The sequence below is a fragment of the Gossypium arboreum genome, chromosome 10 (assembly GCF_025698485.1).
Source record: "Gossypium arboreum isolate Shixiya-1 chromosome 10, ASM2569848v2, whole genome shotgun sequence".
In the NCBI taxonomy this organism is placed as follows: domain Eukaryota; kingdom Viridiplantae; phylum Streptophyta; class Magnoliopsida; order Malvales; family Malvaceae; genus Gossypium; species Gossypium arboreum.
This window is the reverse complement of record NC_069079.1, coordinates 114767667-114788553: the sequence shown is the minus strand read 5'-3', so window position 1 is coordinate 114788553 and position 20887 is coordinate 114767667. Positions and strand designations below refer to the sequence as shown.

The window sequence follows — 20887 nt, the reverse complement described above, 5'->3', positions numbered from 1 at the left end:
TTGTGGCGTTTTTAAAAAAAATGTCACTGTAGGTTAATTTTTTGTGGCGTTTATCTTAAAAACGCCATTATAGTTTAATTTTTTGCGGCATTTTTCTCAAAAACACCACTATTGCTTAATTTTAATTTTTCATATTTAACATATTTTTTCTATTTTTTTCAAAATTTTTGTGTTGAGATGATCATTTTTGGAATTTTTTAATTTTGAATATTGAATTTTTAAGTGAAATATGGAATAAAATATTAAATATTAAAATTTTAAGTTCTTTATTTTTAATTTTTAATTTTTAATTTTTGAAGATTTTTATAATTTTAAATTATCATATAAAATACAATAGGAAACTTTAATGAAATAAAATGAAATCGATGAATTAAAAAATATAAAATGACACAAAGAATATAAACATTATTCTTTTAAGTATGGTCCACATTAGTTGTTTAGATTTTTATATAAATGACATTTAATTATATGTATACACCTAAATTTTGATAGAGATACATCTCGAATTATATATGAATTTCGGTTTAATGTGTAATTGTAGACGTGAAATTCTAATTGTGGTTTAAATGTATAGTTGAAACTTTAATTTTAATTTAATCATACACATTTTAAAATATAAATACATCAAAATATTTTTATATTGAATATATATAAATATTTATGTATGCAATATATAAATATTAAATGATGTTATATCAATAATTGTGTTAATAATTCAAGAACTGGATCAAATTAAAGTTCACGTATACAATTGCACACTAAATCTTAAACCCTAAACCCTAAATCATAAACTTTAAAATAGTAACTGATAAACCTTAAACCCTTAATCATATACCCTAAACCGTAAACCGTAAACTATAATGATAATTAATTCAATATTTTAAAATTAATACTATCTCTTTTACAATTATATAAGAAAATATTTATCATATAAATTAAAAAATACTAATTAATCTAATCCTTAAACCCTAAACCCTAAAACATAAACCATTAATCTTGAACCCCTAACCCCTAACCCTTGACCCCCGACCCATAAACCTTAAACCCATAAAGCTTAAACCCCAACCCTTAAACCATAAACCATAATTCCTAAACCCATAATTCATAAACTTTAAAATAGTAACTCATAAACCTTAAACCCTTAATATACCCTAAATCGTAAACCCTAAACTATAATGATAATTAATTCAATATTTTAAAATTAATACTATTTCTTTTACAATTATATAAGAAAATATTTAACATATAAATTTAAAACAATCAGTCATATACCAAAAATCTTTAAAATTATTTTAAATAATAGTATTTTAATTTTTTTCATTTTTAACAAATATTTTACTTTCAAATTTTTTCTCGTGTCATTATTTTTTCTGAAGAATTTAAATATTCAATTAAAAATAAATTACATTTTAATATAAATAAATCAGTTAAATTATAAATAGACAAATGAAATGTTTTTTGCGGCGTTTTTCAAAAAGCGCCGCTAATACTCGATTTATAGCGGCGTTTTCCAAAAAGTGCCGCTAAAGCCGCGGCTGTTTAGCATAATCTTTTGCAGCAGTTTTTTTAAAAAGCGCCGCTAAAGGTGACCTATAGTGGCGTTTTTTAAAAACCGCCGCTAATGCTTGATCTAGCGGTGTTTTTCAAAAAGCATCGCTAATGCTCGATCTTTAGCGGCGTTTTTCATTAAAAAGCCGCTAAAAACCTGTTTTTGGTGTAGTGAAACCTATAATAAAATTATTTTAAAAAAAATCCCTCACAAAATTGGGAAGGATAGTTTTATACTACTTCTGATTAAGTCTAGTCATGTTTAGGTAAGAAGGGATACAATATTTATATTACTTTCACTAATAATAATATCAATGTTCCATTGGATTAGTGGCGGAGCTAGAAAATTTGTTGAGGAGGCAAAATTAAATTGTATATTTTTACAATAGTAAAAATACAATTTCATATTTAATAGTCTATATCTTTATAATTTTAAAGGATTAAATCAAATTTTTATTATTTTGAGGGGTGAAAGTGTAATTTTACTATTATTTATTTAAAATATTATAAATTATAAAGGGTTTAAATGAAAAATTTTCTATTTTAAGGAGGTCGAGGCCCTGCCTGCCCCTTAACTCCACCACTGCATTGAATATGCATATTTAATTTTCAATTTGTGTTAAATCTTTATTGAAAAAAAGGTATATTTAATTTTTTTAAACAATTATATGTTTTTATATTCCGCTATACATTGGATGCAAATGCTTTAAAATAAATAAGATAAATGAAAATGATCATTAGTCTTTAAAGGAAAGCATATGTTACAATTAATCCTAAGAAAAATCATGCTTTACCAGTGTGTATATAAATTGGCATAAATGGAAAGATCATAAATGTGCATTACCTTATAACAAACCCCTAGACCTGGCCCAACATATTTCGTTAGATAGTGATGTTGATTAAAGTTTTAGTTAGATATTGGTTTTTGTTATAATTTACGTCGTTAATTGTAATAGTTATAATCGTAAAATAGTAAAAGGGAAAATAAAAATATATAGATTTCTGTTACTCGTTCCCACTTTAAATATTGTATATTTATATTGGACATGTCATTTTAGAGTTCGGGCAGACACTAACTTGAAAACTTAGTACTATAAATAACAATCTCAGTTAAGTCTCTTGCAAATCGTTGATAATCTAGAGAGATTGAGGATTAAAAAGGGAAAAAATGGCCACCGTTTCTGCTCCTAAACAGGTTTCAGTTAAGGAAGATGCAGAAGCTCTTCGGAAGGCTTGCCAAGGTTCTTTATACAATTGATGATTTTCTAACACATCTTTGTCCTTTAATCAATGGATAAATCTGGGTTTTTGTATAATTCAAAGGCAGATTATATATAATGAATCATTCTTGTTATATTTGATAGGATGGGGCACAGATGAGAAGGCAATAATTGCAGTGTTGGGTCGTAGAAACGCAGCTCAAAGAAGGCAAATCAGGCATGTTTATGAAGAGATTTACCAGGAAGATCTCATCAAGCGTCTCGAATCAGAGCTTTCTGGTCACTTTGAGGTTACCAATGGCACCATCATTACCGTCTTTACATATTATATTATATATATATATATGTATGTATTCATTGTTTGATGTGATTGTTGTTAATACAGAAAGCAGTGTATCGTTGGATATTGGATCCACCAGATCGGGATGCAGTGTTAGCTAATGTGGAGTTAAAGAAATCAGGCGATGAACACCATGTGATTGTTGAAATTTCATGCACCAAAAACCCCGAGGAGCTGTTGGATATAAGAAGAGCCTATCACGCTCGATACAAGCGTTCCCTGGAGGAAGATGTTGCCTATCATACCAAGGGAGACACCCGAAGGGTATCTTCTTCTTTTATATATCATTCATTATGTTATCACTTTCTCTTCTTTTTATGATTTGATGAAACCTTAGGGAACAAGTTGTTGATGTCCAACGGAGGTCCGACATATTTAAGTGGTCGGAGATGATAATGGATAGTGTAGATTAAGATATTTATGGCCATTTGATCATTTTTATGGATTTGATATTAAGGATTCAGATATTCTAATTATTACCGACAGATCGAAATAGCTCCGAGCTCGGGCAAAGATGAACAGAATTAATTACTGAAAGTTTTGGTGGTTGTTTACAGCTCTTAGTTGCGTTGGTGAGTGCATTTAGATACTATGGGGAAGAAATAAATACCACACTAGCAAAATCCGAAGCCAAAAAACTCCATGAAGCTGTCAAAAACAAGAAATTCGGTAATGAGGATGTTATTAGGATCCTTAGTACAAGGAGCATAGCGCAACTCCAGGCCACTTTCAATTGTTACAGAGAAGAAGAAGGCACTTCCATTACCAAGGTACCAAAGCTTCCAACCATTACCTTCTAAACAAGAAGCGATCTACTCTTTAATTAACCTAACTTGTTTCTCCAGAACTTGCCAAAGGACTCGAGTGACGAATACATCGCCACGCTACGTATGGCAGTTCGATGCCTCAAGGACCCGAAAAAGTACTTCGAAAAGGTATAATAAGTCTTGTGATCCCAATAAAACAAATGGTATTCGAATATATGAACTCAAAATTGGCTTTGTGTGCCGTAGGTTTTGCGGAGATCGATCGAGGGGATTGGAACCGATGAGGACGCTCTTACGAGAGTGATTGTTACGAGGGCGGAAAAGGACCTGAAAGAAATCAAAGAGCTTTATCGTAAGAGAAACAATGTGCCTCTTGATAAAGCTGTTGATAAAGAGATCTCAGGGGATTACAAGGACATGCTTCTTACTCTGTTGGGGAATGAAGTTTGAAATGATCTTTATTTGACCATTTGCAGGTGCCTTTTTTTTTTCTTTAAATAAGTGGTGTTGGTTTTATCATTGATTCGAGTCACCATTATGTTCGTCTCTATTTAAGGTTCTATATGGTGTGACAATATTTTCATTTGGTCTGGTTTTAATGTTCCTAAACGATGTTGTAATGGCTTGTTGATTTTTATTATCCATATATAAATTTCATAAGCTTGATTGGCGCGGGTATATGTGAGTTCAAGTGTGCTGAAGCTCATTATCCTCCTATTTATAGGTTGAGAAGGAGTTATGGATAATCCTAGGCATTTTATCAAAAAAGAGCAAATATGATAAAAATTAAGAATGATATTGTTAAAAAAACCATAAGTTCTTAAAATTAATTACATTTAATAAATTTCGAGTTTAAATTTCAACATTTACGTCTTGCTTTTTCTCTCTTTATATATTAAAATTTTTGGATAAATATCAAAACTACACATGAACTTTCGTATGTTAATTTTGTGCAATTTTATGTATGAATTTTTTTAAAAAACTTCTAAACATTACAAAATCTCTTTTCAAACTCTAAAATAAATAATTGAGTGCAAAATCAAATATAAAAATCAAATTCAATTTCATTAAACAAATGAGATTAAATGAATTTAATCGAATAAACTCTAATAATTCAATTTATATTTCGAGTCGAGCTTAAACTTTAGAATGAAACTCAATTGTACTTGAAGTCTCGATTCTTGAACTAAGTTTCAACCCTCAAAATTTAAGACAAACAAAAAAATTGAATAAAATCAAAATCGAAAACAAAAAAATTTAAAGCAAACATAATTTTTTTAATATTTGGAGTTAATTGCACTAGACATCTCAAACTATGACCTTCATTTTATATTGATCTTTAAACTTCAAAACATTTTAATTACATCCTAAACTATAATGTTATATCAATTAGGTCCTTTCATTATTAAAATCATTAATTTTAACCATTAAATAACACGTCAAATATTATATAACTAAATTTAAAATGAAAATTTTAAAGAAATAGAACATTGTCACAAAACTTTTAAAAAGTAAAAACTAAAAATAGTGATACTAAAAGTAAAAATAAAGAAATAAATATATTTGGAGTTTTATTCCTTTCATTAAATCGATATTCAGTCAATTTTCAATCTAATCAATTTGATTCGATTCAAACCAACACTAATTAAAACTTAACCTTTTAGACAAAGATACTAAATCTAACGAAATAATAAAGTTTTTTTTGACAAATCTCTTTATGGAGATTTAGGGTATATGTATTAATCAATCGAATAAAAAAAAGGTAAATTACACCATCAGTCAGTCAACTTTGATGCAGCTGACAAATTAGTCACTCAACTTTCGAAAAATAACAAATCAGTCACTAACGTTATCGAAAAGTGACAAATCAGTCACCCATTACCATTTTTCATCATAGGTCTAACAGGACAGGTGATGCGACCAGTTAACTTGCCACGTTGTACGAGGAGCCGAAGGGTCTAAGGTTTGGATGGGTTTAGGGAAAAGAAAAGAAAAGAAAAGATGAATTGGTTTAGGGTAAAAAGAGAACGAATTGATTATGTCTTTACTTTTCTCCTTCTTCTTGTCTTTTTTCTTCTATTTTTTCTCATATTTTTCTTTATTTTCTTCTCCCTCAACCTCTTTCTCCTTATGCTTATTTTCTTTCTTCTTCTTTTTCTTCATCTTGTTTTACCACCTCTTTATCCTCGTGTTTTCTTTCTTTCTTCATCTTCGCCTCCTTTTCTTTTTTCTTTTTTTCTCTGTGTTCTCATCATCTTCTTCATCTTTATGCATCTTCTCCTTCTTCTCTATCTTTTTCTCCTCTTTATTCTTTATTTCTCCAATTTCGCTATCCTTTTCTTTATGTTTCTTCCACTTATCCTTCTTAGGCTTTGGCCTTTCCTTCTCCACTAATTTGGTCTTTGATTCAAGTTCGACCTCAACCTTTTCTTCCTTCTCATGGTTTGGCTTCATATCTTTCACCTTTGCTTTGAAATGCAGTTCTTCCTTCTTCACCTTTTTTCCTCTACTGACAATTGATTCAAATATACCTTGCTACTCATAACCCTTTGCCACAAATTGAAACTCGAATGTAAGTCCTTCCTAATTTTTCAGTAAATTCCCTAAAAGAATGTCGAATATAGATAAGCAAGAACAAAATACAACCAAACATGAACAGACTATAGGATTCATTAAAAGACATAACATGCTGGTAGGTATATTACAACTACTAGCATTACACATAAAAACAAGTTTAGCTCAAAACTTCTGATAGTAGAAGCATTATGTTCAAAGTTTCAAACAGAAAAATGATCCAAATTTTATGTGAGGATGAATTTGTGCCCTTCAACTAACTTGATTCTGAATACTTTCACTACCATCATATGCTGACAAGAAGAGAAAAATAAACCACAATGAAACCCAAAAAGAGTTGTACTAATTTGATTCAACTGAATGAGAAACTGACATTTCAAGCAAATATAATAACAAGAAAAATAGTGGTATCATAAAAGGTTTCAATCATAAATAAACACAAGTTTTTCCATACCCTTTGTAACAACCCGATTTTAGCTAAATCAGAAACGGTGGTTTCAGAACCACAAATCTGAGGTCGTAAAATTATTTTAATATAATTTTTGGTGTTTACAGCATGTGAATATGTATGTGTGAAAATTTTGTGAGCTAATTTTATCCTTTAATAGCTCAATTTGAGAAAAAAAGGACTTAATCGCGTAAAATACAAAAGTTGCATTCCAATTATTAAAAGTGTCTATTTGATATGGCTTATTACATGAAAAGTCCTTATGTTGTAATCAGACCATTGGTAGTGGAATTTGACATAAATGGGCATATATTAGGTTATTTTATAATGGTTTAATTAAGGATAATATAGTAAATTATGTATTATGTATAATAAAATAAAACAAAGTAAAAAATTAGCTTTAATATAATCATCGCTGCCGAAATTGAAGAGGAAAGAAAAGCATTCATGGCTATTTAGGGTTCGGCTACTATCAAGCTCAATTGTAAGTTCATTTTTGATCAGTTTTTGATGATTTCAATGTTTCTGTGATCGTTGCTTCGTGTACTAGCTAGCTCGTACCCTAATTTCTAAATTTTTTATGGTTTTATGAAGTTCCATTGATGAGTGCATGATCTCTCAAATGTTTGATGATGGAAAATGAATAATTGTTGATAGTTTTACATGTTTTGTAAAGTGATTTTTAGTGAAATTGCCTAAAAATGACTAATTTGTGAAAAGTGTAAAATGTGTGGTTAAATTGTGAAATAAAGGAAAGATATGATCTTATATGAACTAAGGGAATATTCGTCCAAGCATGTGTATAAGGAAATTTTGTGAATTTTGTGTATTTATGAAATAGGGACTAAAATGAATAAATGTGTAACTTTAGGGGCTAAAGTGCAAAAATGCTCAAATATGTGTGTGGATGAAATTGAATGTGTTGATGAATAAAAGTGTTAATTTTGAATGTATTTAGATCAAGAAAAGAGGAAATCAGATTTGGATCGGGGTAAATCAAAAGTTGTCGATTAGTTGTTCCTGTCCGTTCGTTTCCGTACGAGGTAAGTTCATATGCAAATAAATGTATTTGAATTTATTTATTCATGCTTTAATGATACTGAAATGTAATGAATGGCTATGGAAGATGAATATGTGAAATTGAGAAAACATCGATTGAATTTTGACATCTGAAAGCCTCGTACGAACCATAAGAATAGTTAGGATACATATGTCATGACATAGAATTCCGGTATGTGATTTCGTGTAAGACCATGTTTGGCATGTTGACATCGATTTAAGATTTACGTGTAAGACCATGTCTGGGACATTGGCATTGTATATGATTTCGTGTAAGACCCTGTCTAGGACAGTGGCATCGATATTTGATAACATGTACGACTACGTCTGGGACGTTGGCGTTGTACGAGTTTACGAGCTTTTCGAGTATCCTTATCAATTTTGAACGGTTCAACGAGCAATATCAAGAATGGTATAAAAATTTGAATGAGTATCCGATTCAGGTACATATGAAATGTATATGTTATTCAAGAATTAAAGATGAGTATGTGTATAAATAATGACATGTGGATTTCATAAGAATGAATGGTGGTTAAATGCAAGTGCATTAAGAACAAGTGAGTTAGATGTGAATTATGAAACTTGTGTATGAAATTTGCTATGGATTCTATGGATAAATTGGCTTATATTTATCTTATGTGTTAAGTTTATTTGTATATGGCTTACTAAGCTTTTGAAAGCTTACTTTGTGTGTGTTTTTCATTGTTTTATAGATTATCAAAGCTACCGTATGCTCGGGGATCGTCAAGGATCGTCGTCACACTATCAAACGTTATTTTGGTACTTTTGAAGTTGTAAATGTTAATATATGGCATGTATAGGCTAGTAATGTTATGATATGTGTTATGTGTATTTATTGCCATATAATATCGTATAAATATGATTGAGACAGTGGAATTAGTTTTGGTATAGACTATGTGATGGAAAAAGGTTATAATTGATATATATATATATATATATATATAGTCTTGGGTGAATGGCCATCTTGGTTTGATTTGGTAGTTAAAATGGTAAGGTTTTTGATATGATTTTGAGTTTAATTATATGATGTTTGAGACAAATGGGTTGGCATAATTTTAGTTCATAAAATTGGTATGCTTTGATATGAAATTGAGTATGAAATTGATTGGTGATATTGTGGATTGAATTATGCGTGTTTGGGTATAGTTTTGGTTGCTATTTGGTTATGAATTATGCTTTGGATGATGCTTGTAGAGATGACCCTTTTTGGGTGGCATGTTGGCCTTATAAATGGCCTATTTTTTTCTACACGGGCAGAGACACGGGCGTGTGTCTTAGCCGTGTGCGACACACGGTTATGTTACACGGCCGTGTGTCCCTTAAGGTACCCTTCGATTTAAAGTCAATTTACCCTACAACTTTGACATGGCCTAGATACACGAGTGTGTCTACTGGCCGTGTGTGGCACACGGGTTGGCACATGGGCGTGTGGTCGGCTGTGTGACCCAAGTCAGAAACCTCCCTAATTTTCCCACAGCCATGGCACACAGGCGTGTCCTTGACCGTATGGTGCAAGTCAGTATGTATGCCCTGTTTTCGCACGACTTGTGACACGGGCGTGTCTGGTAGCCATGTGAGGCACATGGCCCGTTGAAACGGGCGTGTGAACCTTATATCTTTGAAAGTTTTCTATGTTTCTAAAAGTTTGTGAATGTTATCGGTTTAGTCCCGAACCCCTTCTAAGCATGTTTTAAGGTCTCGTAGAACCTTACAACGGACAATGTGATTGATATGAATAAATGTGTAATTATAATTATATGAATGTATGTGAATCGTTTGTGATTTTCGGTAATGCCTTGTAATCTTATTTCGATGTCGGATATGGGTTAGGGGTGTTACACCCCTGGCATTTTCTTACTCCCTATACCTATTTCACTTCCAAGAAGAAGGTTAATATAGACCAGTGACATAAGCATGCGTATAAGAAATGGATTTAGATATAAAAATATCGTAACCATTTTTTTGAAAAACGGGAATCGACTTTGGTTTTGAAAATGAAAGAACGGGAGTCGCCACCAATCCTTTTTAATGAGGTGTGATCGGCTCACCTTTAAATTAACCATTTTAATAAAATGATAAATTTTTTGGTCTACGAAAATCAAAAAATAAGTCCGGGAATCTGTTACGTACGAGGAAGGATTAGCACCCTCGATACGCCCAAAATTGGTACCTAGTTGATTAATTAGTGTCTTAGTGTCAAAGATTGAAAACTTGGAAGACTTTTGAAATACGATCCCACTTTGTAAAGAAAATGCTCAAATATTAAAGACCTTCTCGTCTCAAAATATGAAATGTCACATCTAGTTAGTTAGGACACAACATCTTGAATTTTTGAGAGCGAGCTTGCCTTTTATAAAATCTGTGTATTTTATTAAAAGGGTATTCGATTATTTAGAGTAAACGAGAGAAATCGAAACCCAGTAAGTTAGGGCACGTTTTCTCAAATTCTCAAACACCGAATATTGCCTTTATTTCAAAATAAATTCTTATTTCGAGATGACAAAATGTCATACCCGGTAAGTTAGGGCACAACACTTCCTATCTTCGAGAATAAGCATTTTTCAAAACTCGTATAGTGATTTAAAAGAGTATTCCGTTATTTAGGTTAAATGAGAAAAATCGAAACCCAGTAAGTTAGGGCACGATTATTTCGAATTACCAAATACTGAATATCACTTTATGAAAGAATTATTTTACTGACATCGAGTAAAAATATATGTAATTCATAGTAATACATAAAAGCGATTATGATATTAATGATAACGATAATAATGAGTGATAATAACAAGTAGTTATGAAAAGATGACATAGAAGCAAGGTTAGTAATACGTAAATATAAACAAATGCGTGAGAAAAATGAAATGATCGAATATATAAGTAAATTAACGAATAAATAAATATAAAGATGGCGAAATAAAATGATAATGATAGCGGTAATGATAATATAAAAGCGCATACATATACGTATCAAGGTACCTACTTAATAATAGAAGTAATAAGAAATATAAAATATATACCAATAATGAACGATTTAAGGTTTGAAAGAGTTTACAAAGATATAAATAAATAGGTGATAAAATGATAATAATGAAAAGTATAAAAATGGTGAAAATAAGAAGATGATGATAATAATAATAAATATTTACACGAATATGTGTTGAAAATAAATATATGATAGTATTAAACGTATATACATAATATGTACGTGAAATACAAAGCAAGAGATACACATAATATATTAAAACATATACATGACATACATAATATGCATGATAGAACATAACATGATATTTACAATGTATAAAACTATAATAAAAACGATATACATAATATAACAAGAATTTATGTGAGCATAATATGAAATATAATATTTAAATATATATTAAAAGGATGTATATATGACACAAATGTATTAAAAACAATAATATCACAAACTAATAATGTATACGCATATATATATATTGAAGATATATAAATAAACATATATTGATATTAATAGTAAATATGATAGAGGTAGAGGTAGATATAAAAAGTATATATAATGTGGTATTAATATGTGTATAATATAGTATTTAAATGTATATACATGAAACATACATTAGGAATAATAATATATATATGAAAAGACAACAATAAGAATGTATATATATATATAAAATGCATGCAAGTATTAATTAAAAATGCCTAGATAATAATAATATATGCTGATGATAATAATACGAAAATGGTAAATAAAATAATGAATAATATTTAAAATATCAAAGGGGAAAAAATAATATGGAAACCACATTGAACTGAAAAAGGACTAAATTTAAAACAAATATGAAGTTCTGGGGCTGATTTAAAAATTAATAAAGGAGAAAGGGACTAATTTGAAAACGCACGCGACTACAGAGGGCCAAAAGGGAAATTTTTCTGGGCCCTTAAAACGACGTTGCAGAAGGGAGGACCGAATCGCAAACGCGATAAATTCCAGGGCCAATTTAAAAGCAATCAAAACCTAATCGCAAAACATATAAAAAGCGGAAGGACCAGGCATGCAATTAACCCCTAAGAGCAAAAACACGCGGATCCTAGGGTAAGATGGGCCGAGTCTTCGAGTCGCGCCTAAACGGCGCCATTTCTGGGTTTTAAAATGGCCGGACAAAACGGTGCGTTTTGTCGGCCTATATAAGACATTTATTTTTTATTTTTTTCATTTCTCCTCTCCTCTCCTTCAAAAAGCCCCGAACCCTCTCTCCTCTCTCTCTGCATCGGCCCGAGTGGCGAGGTGCGGTGTAAAGCGCCGTCATGTCGTCCGTGCCGTCTTACCATCGTGCATGGTAGCCGAAGATCGAAAAAGGTAAGAAATTTTTTTATTATTTTGTTTTTAAAGCATATATATATATATATATATATATATATATATATGAGTAGAGTAAGTGAAAAAGAAAGAAAAAGCAAGAAGATTAAGATGAATCACCTTCGGTTATTAGATGTCTATTCTCTGTTTGAACTGATTTTGTTGTTTGATATTGCTAGGGTTTCTTTGTTTTTTGCTTCTGTTTTACGATCTAATATTGCTCTTTATTTTTACTGAAAATGCCTGAATGAGTACATGGTTTTTGGATTTGGCTTTTAAATAGCCATTACATTTCCCTTTTTTAATATCTGTCTATTCTCCTTTTTTTAATGTTGCAGGTGCAAGTGGGGCGGTGGCACAGTGGCGGTGCTTGCAGACGTCGGTGGTGGATGGGATGGGGAGCAGGTGCTGAACGGCTAGGGTTTCCTTAGCTTTTTTCTTTTGTTGTGTGTGTGGGCATGGGTAGATTTGGGTCTTTGGGGTGATTTGGATAGGTTATTTGTTTTGGGTGTAGTGGGTATTTAGTGGGTTTTGGGCCCAAAATTGGGCTTGTACAAAAAAACATTTGCCAAACTTGGTGCGACATTATATCCTTGTACAATTAATCACACTATACTACTACAGGGAGTAGAAACTCCATTGCTACTAGATTCAGCCACTCTCCAATCATCATTATAAGTCCTACGACCTAGAGGACAAGCCATTACAAACTCGAATTATTGTAAGAAGAAAGAAACTAAGAAGTTGTTGCTAGACCAATGCAAATGAATAGTTTTATGAAGATGATTTAAAGGGAATGAAATAGTAGCACATGCATCATGAACAATAAAACTTATTATCCGTTCTTGGAGGAGTATCTACCGATCACTTCACAAACCAAGGAAAAGAACCCAAATTCAATTTCCCAAAGAAAGGATCAATAAAAATGGAACATTTATACTAGGAAGTAGTCATAAAAAGAAATGGGTAGATTCCAGGGTTTGTTTGCTTACCACAAAAGCTTAACAGCTTACCACATACAGAGAAGAAAAATGAAAATGAAAAACAAAGCTGCCAACAGTTAGGGGTTTTAGAATCGTGACAATTTGTTGGATTAACAAGGAAAATATCACACTGGACGATTGTTTTTCTTTACAGTCAACTCCCTACATGACTGATATCGGAAGATACCCCCATTTTATTTCTCAGTCAATCAGATAAACTCATAAGCATATTTAAAAAGAAATTCAAGAGATCTATTATTTTTACAACAAAATGAAAAAGGAAGTAGCAACTTTAATGCAACCGAAGTCTTTACGGTTCCTCACTTTACGGTATTTCTTTGTAGTTGTCTTAGAGAGCTTGAGCCTGTGAAGTAGGTGTTGGATAAGTTGACAAAAGATGAACTATCTGATGGCATCACAAAATGAGTCAGGGAAAACTGCTTTATATATTCTTGCGGAAAACAGTTTCCAGGAGATTTTCAGTTGCTTGCTCAAGTTTTGTGATGCTAAGGTTGTAAAGATGAGGTCCAAGTCTGATTTGAACACTTTTCATGTTGTTGCTAAGTTAGGAAATTTGGGTATGGTTTTGATTTCTCAATTATGATTTTTCTTTGCTTTTCCCAATTTAGATTTTTTTTAGCTTGATTTTAATTGGGAAAAGGACAAAGGTAACATTTAAAGAAATTGGAAACGAAAGCCTATGAGCCTACACAGTCGGCGTCACATTCGTCATTGTTGAGAAACACCATAGCTTTTTTCGACGAGTTGGAGATGATTTGGCGCTCACTGTTGAAATTCAGTTGGGCAAAGCTCTCACTTCTAATAACTTTGTTATGAACGAGCTAATGTGACATGCAAATAATCTTTTAGTGGATTAACTAAAGTTTTAATGAGAGACTAAATTGAACAATTATATTAATTAAAGGATTAAATTGAGAAAAAAATTTAGAATAATCAAAATAGGATTTATGATCATTGTGCAATTTACCTAAGATTAGTGGCAAATCCAAGGGGGCTGCAGGCCTGATCCCAATTAAAATGAAAAATTTTCTATTTAAGTCTCTTTATAGTTTATAAAATTTTAAATTAGAAATGGTAAAATTTCATTTTATCTTTAAAAATGATAAAATAATTGATTTGATCTTTTAAAAATTATAAAGATATATACTATTAAAATGGTAAAACTACATTTTTACTGTCGTAAAGATATATAATTTAATTTTGATCCCGAATTTTTTTTTTAAGTTCACCCTAACGGAGTCTTAACCAGAGTATATTTTCCATTCATATCTTCAATACAATATCTCAGAGTGTTTATACTCAAGCTAATCAAGATCTTAACATATTATAACTAGCAAACCAACATCAATAGCTTCGGCTACTTCTAGTTATACAATTATTTATCTAATATTCCCCCATCAGATTTTCTTTCAAGAACTTGCAGACACAGCATTCAAACGATATCGATACCGAATAAAAGCTCCAACAGTTAATGGTTTAGTCAATGCATCGACAACTTGATCACATCCTAGAACATTATTTACGTGCAATTAACTAGAACACCATTTCTCTAATAAAATACATATCAAGCTCAACATGTTTAACTCATGCATGTAACACAGGATTTGCAGCTAAGGACACAGCACTGGAATTATCACACCAGAAAACTGGCACTCCTCGAGCTTTGACTCCAATCTCATCTAGCAGCATACGATACCAAGTTAACTTAGAAACAACATTTGCTAAGCTTTTATATTCTACCTTCGAAGTCGAACGAGAGATAACACTTTGTTTATTTGATGACCGAGCAATAATATTTTCACCAAGATACAAGCAAAACTCAGAGGTAGACTTGTGATCTTCAAGCCAACTTGCCCAATCAGCATCAGAAAAACCAATAAGCCTAACATCTGATGGCCGAAACACTAACCCATAATCTATTGTGCCTTGAGCGTATCGAAGAATTCGTTTCACTACTGTCTAGTGAGCCTCATGTGGGGCTTGCATGTATTGGCTGACCTTATTGACAACATACAAAATATCAGGATGAGTCAGGCACATATATTGTATGCTCCCCACAACTTGTTGATACAAGGTTCCATTTGCAAGAGGAGAACCAACCAAGGAGGTGAGAGTATGAGAGCTAACCATAAGAGTACTCACAGGTTTGACGCTCGCCATGTGAGCACGCTTAAGAAATCACGTGCATACTTTTGTTGAGACACACGTAGATAGTTGTTATAAAGACCTACCTCAAGTCCAAGAAAATAATTCAGCTCTTCAAAGTCTTTCAAGGAAAATTTTTCATCAAGGCTTCTAATAATATCATCAAGCTCAGAATAAGAATCATCAATTATAATTATATCGTCCACATACACAAGAATGAATACTGTACCCTATGAAGTATGTTTAAGAAACATAGAAGAGTCAACCTTCAAAACATAAAATTGTAGACTTTGAATAAGGAACCCTCGAAGCTTTTCAAACCAAGCTTGTGGAGCCTTTTTAAGGTCATATATGGCTTTGTTTAGGCGACACTGCCACATATCTCAAACCCAGGTAGCTTTTTCATATAAATGTCTTCAGACAAATCACCGTTCAAAAAGGCATTATTGATATCTACTTGACACAACCTCTATTTGCGTGACACTGCTAAAGCCAGAATCGTACAAAATGTGTTAGCCTTCACAGTTGGACTGAATGTCTCATGATAATCCAACCCCTACATTTGTGAAAACCCTTGCGTAACAAGTCAAACTTTGTTACAAGCAATATTGCCATTTTGATTTTTCTTAACTTTGAACAGCCATTTACAACCTACGAGAACTTGATCAACTGATGCTGGCACTAACTCCTACGTATTATTTTTTATCAAAGTTTTTAACTCATCATGAACTACCACTCACCATGAAAGAATGGTCATGGCCTCATGAATATCAACAGGTGTCACATTGTTGATGGCAACAATATACACTTTTGGCTTGTATGTATCGACCTTACTTCGTGTCATCATTGGATTGGCATTAGTGTTGACACTAACATGTTGCTCAACAACTGAAGGAGAAACCTTCTCCTCACGACCCCCTTGTTCACTTGTTAACTCATCCTGATCCATAGTTGGACTTGGTACTTGCTGAGGAGTGTCTACAACATCATCAGGTTGTGTCGCGGAAGTCTTTGGAGATGAAACACAAACATCACTACCCAAAGAAAGAAAAATCGGTAGAGTAGTTCATAGCTCGAAGCACTTGCTGATGTAGAAATGAAAGTGGTAGCAACATTGGCATAAGGAAAATGACTCTCATCAAATTGAACATGCCTAAAGATATAAACCTAACCAGTTTGATACAAACACTTATACCCCATATGTTTAGGAGCATAACCCAAAAAAGTACACAGTGTAGACTGAAACTAAAATTTGTGCCGATTAAATGGCTACACAAACAGATAACTGAGACATCCGAAGACTCTAAGTTGTCGATAATCCGGTCGCCGACCAAAAAGCTTCTCAACTGGAGAGACTCCATTCAACACTTTTGTTTGTAGTTTGTTGATGAGATAAATTACCGAATAAAATGCATCCTTCCAGAATGAAAGTGGCAGTGAAGCTTGTGCCAACAAAACCAAACCCGTTTCCACAATTTACCAATGTCGTTGTTCCACTAGCTCGTTCTGTTCAAACGTGTGAGGATAAGATAACCGATGAGCTATCCAAAACTGCTAAAGATACGATTTGAAGCTCCGAAACTCCCCACCATGATTAGCCTGAAGTTGCTTAAGCGACACTCCCAATTGCAACTCAGCATGCATTTTGAATGCCACAAACGCTTGTAACGCATTTGACTTCTTTTGCAAAAAAATCCACACATGCTTGGATAGACATCTCCAAATGATACATAATACTAATGCCCAGAAGAATAATATGGGTTGGTCCCATAAATCAGCAACGATAAGATCCAAATGAGCAGAATAGACAGTAGAAATAGATGAAATAGGTAATTTATGACTCTTACGAAGAGAACATGCTTAACACAAAAAATAGACTTTATTATGAGGAATATGAATATTACTAACACGAAGAACTTGATTTACAACTAAAAAAAGATGGATGCCCTAATTGTCGATGCCATTGATCAAATAACATGACATGTGCAGAAGACAAAGTAGACGACGGCGCAATAGTTGCACATGGAGCAACGATAGTAGAAGCAACAGACAATGCACTTATCGAAGTGGAGTCAGGAACAAAATGATACAACCCATCTTTTTCAATGCCTTAGAGCACCACTAAATGAGTCTCCATGTCTTTGATAAAACATCAATCCGGATAAAATTTAAAAAAAAAGGCACAATTATCTTCAGCAAACTTTGACAACAACAAAAGGTTTTTATGTATAGTAGGAACATAAAGAAGATCCTTAAGCAGTAGAGGATTAGAACCAGTAGAAAAATAACCATCACCGATACTAGAAATACCAATTGAGCAACCGTTACCTATAAACACTTTACCTGACCCACGACACAGGTGAAAGTTGGTGAATTGATCCACATCATTAGTCATATATGCCGTAGCCCTACTGTCAGCATACCAAGTAGCATCGCCCACCATAGACGGCATAGTAATCGGCACAGACATGGATCTAGCCGAACCAGTAGCCTGAGAGCAACTAGAGAAGACACCATCAAATCTACGCGAAGAAAGGCCAGGGCACAAAAAATCTGAAAGGCATGAAGAACTGAGACAGCCTGAATTAACACTAGACAAATGAGTCCTAGCCCAAGAATTACAATTTGATTGATGAGACCCAACCCATGTATGACTATCCGAATGAGCATAACACATATATGCTTGATCAGACTTGCAACCCACATTAACAACCGATCCATTAATTGAAGAACTTAATCGATTGACACCTAAAGTTGAACTTGCATCTACATATTCATTAGAAGCACCGTCATATCTGTAATAGCACCAACGAGCACTATGCCTAATTTTTTCGCAAATTTGATATTGCAGTCGAGATCCACCACTAAATTGATCCCGTCCATGACCACAAAATGACTTAGCTATCTGACAAGACTGAGATACTTGAGACGAGGACCGGCCAAAATATTTTGGAACAATAGTCGACTCAGCCTTGTTAACCTTCACAAGATTATTCGAGAACGAGACTTGAGACAAATGTGCTTGATGTCGGGCTTCAGCATCAAGCAAGGCTTTGTAATATCATAAGATCAAACAATACTGACTCGTAATAATAATTGATACAACATGATCGAACTTCAGTGGAAATCCTTTGAGTATGGTTGATTCTTGTTCTTCTAAAGGCACATAATGTCTACATCTAGCCAAAGAATCACACAGATGTTTAATCCTAGCCGAATATGCAGAGATCGACAAATTATTCTTTTTAAAATGATGAAGTAACGAATAATACCTCATAGCTTTGGTGGTAAACTGAGTGCCAAGAATTCTTGTCAAAGCCTCCCACAACTCAAACGCCAATGAAGAACTGCCAATCAATTGATTATGCAATGACGGGCTTATAGTAGACAACAATCATGCTAATAACGTTGAATTTTGCTATTCATAATGAACGTATGCTGGATTTTCAACAGGAGCACCATCCTCGTCACTAATCAACCGTAGTGGTACCACAATCATCTCTTCAACAAATAGAAGTAGTCAAAAAGTCTTAAGAACAAGCATCACATGCTGCTTTCAGGTTGAAAATTTACTTTAATCCACCAGTATAGCCACTTTTTGAGTGGAAAAAGCAAATGGGTTGAATGATTTCCCCACTGTTGTATCTGCTAAGTAGAACGACTCTATTGACGAAGCGTCAGAAAAAAAAACTTCACTCTGATACCATAACAGAATCTTAACAAGAAGTATATTTTCCATTCATATCTTCAACACAAGATCTTTGAGTATTTGTACACAAGCTAATTAAGAACTTAACAGACTCTAACTAGAAAACCAACCTCAATAGCTTCAACTATTGCTAGTTATACAGTTATTTATCTAATACAACCCTGCCCAAGATGTTATTTTTATCTTTTCCAATCTTGCTGGCGTTATTCCAATCTAGAATGGACACAGTTCAAAAGTAGACACTGTAATGTAGGATAGAAATTTCTTTTTGACATTACTCCCATCTACTATATGTTAATACTACGAGTCAAAGTTTACTAAAAGTCCCTATAAAGTTTATCTTAGATCCTATTTTAGAATTGCTTCAAGTTAGTTCCTCTAAATAAAAAATTCATTCAAATTATAACACTGTTATAAATTTCATAAATAGTGTAATAAACAATAGAATATCGCTTAACACCGTTCAATTCCCACTTACTTATGTGGCAATTACTATACACCTATGTGTATACACCAAGTTAAGCAGTTGAATGGATCACTCTTTGCCAGACAAACAATCTTACTACTATACACTAAAATTTTAGACCCGCCAAATCTAGGGTGTTACAGTTGTAACTTTGATGCTAAACCTCTGAGGTAGTGCCTAAGAACCTTCGTCACAAGTTTGGAGTTTGATTACTCACTCCCTAAGACAAAATCTTGATGTCCAGGTCACATGGTTTTGCATAAAACTCTCTAACTGTCTTTGATTCTTGCATTCTTAGAGTCTCAAATTTAATGGTTAACACATGAAGCTTGGATTGTTTTATTATAGTTGTCATTTCATGAGTTGTCTCTAGTATTTCCCAAACCTTCTTAGCTTCAGTATACTCAGAAATTCTCCTAAACTCTTGTGCATGTACTCCATAAAAAATAGCATGAAGTGCTTTGAAGTTAGCATTAACAGTCATTTCTTCTTCAGTAGTCCGTGTTGCCTCGACCTTGGGAGTTTTTACTCCTTCAATTTCGGTGAATGGATGATTCTATCCAAATAAAACAATCCTCCAGACTTGTTCATCTATTGACTTAGTAAACGCTTTCATCTTGGCTTTCTAATATGCATAATTAGTTTCATTAAGCATAGGGGGTGTAAGACTTGAAGACCCTTCAATTGCAAGCAAGTATATCAACCAGGATAATCACTATTTATGTTAAGTGAGAGGTTTCAATACCAATTGTAAAAATGAGATGGGGTACTTGCTTTGTAACACAAAAATTGTTGCTAAAATAGTGCTAGGAATTGTGGCCACAGTTTCAACCATGAAATTAAAAGTGTGAAAACGTAAAGATGAACACCGAGATTATTTACGCAGTTCGACCTTGTCTAGAGAAATGATCTACTATATTTCTAACAGTACAATAAATGATTTAAGTCCTAACACTGCTATGAAACTCACCAATTCAGCGACCTCACTGTTGTACAAAGACTAGATTATTTTCCTACTAAGTTTCCCCTTTGAAAGCTTAATCTTGCAAGTCAAGAAACTGTTTTGATTGCTTACTAAAACAATTCATACAACATATTCCTATTTTGAAAAATTTTGTTCTCTCTTAATCTCAAGATCTCTTAGTTTACCTTTTAACCTAAACAAAACTTAAGTTTATATACTCCTTAAGTTTTGCTTATATAAGAGTGATCTGCTGTAATTTGGTGTGGCAGATTAAACTAGT

At 32.8% G+C, this 20887-nt stretch overlaps 1 protein-coding gene across 1 annotated transcript; it reads left to right on the top strand.

Annotated features, from left to right (window-relative positions):
* The first annotated feature begins 2575 nt into the window (after window positions 1–2575).
* LOC108488668 (annexin-like protein RJ4) lies at window positions 2576–4553 on the top strand. Its single transcript, XM_017792958.2, has 6 exons — window positions 2576–2789; window positions 2913–3058; window positions 3154–3372; window positions 3666–3878; window positions 3954–4043; window positions 4122–4553. Exons 1-6 carry the CDS (start codon window positions 2717–2719, stop codon window positions 4323–4325), a joined length of 945 nt encoding a protein of 314 aa, XP_017648447.1. The 5' UTR covers window positions 2576–2716; the 3' UTR covers window positions 4326–4553.
* The last annotated feature ends 16334 nt before the right edge of the window (window positions 4554–20887 follow it).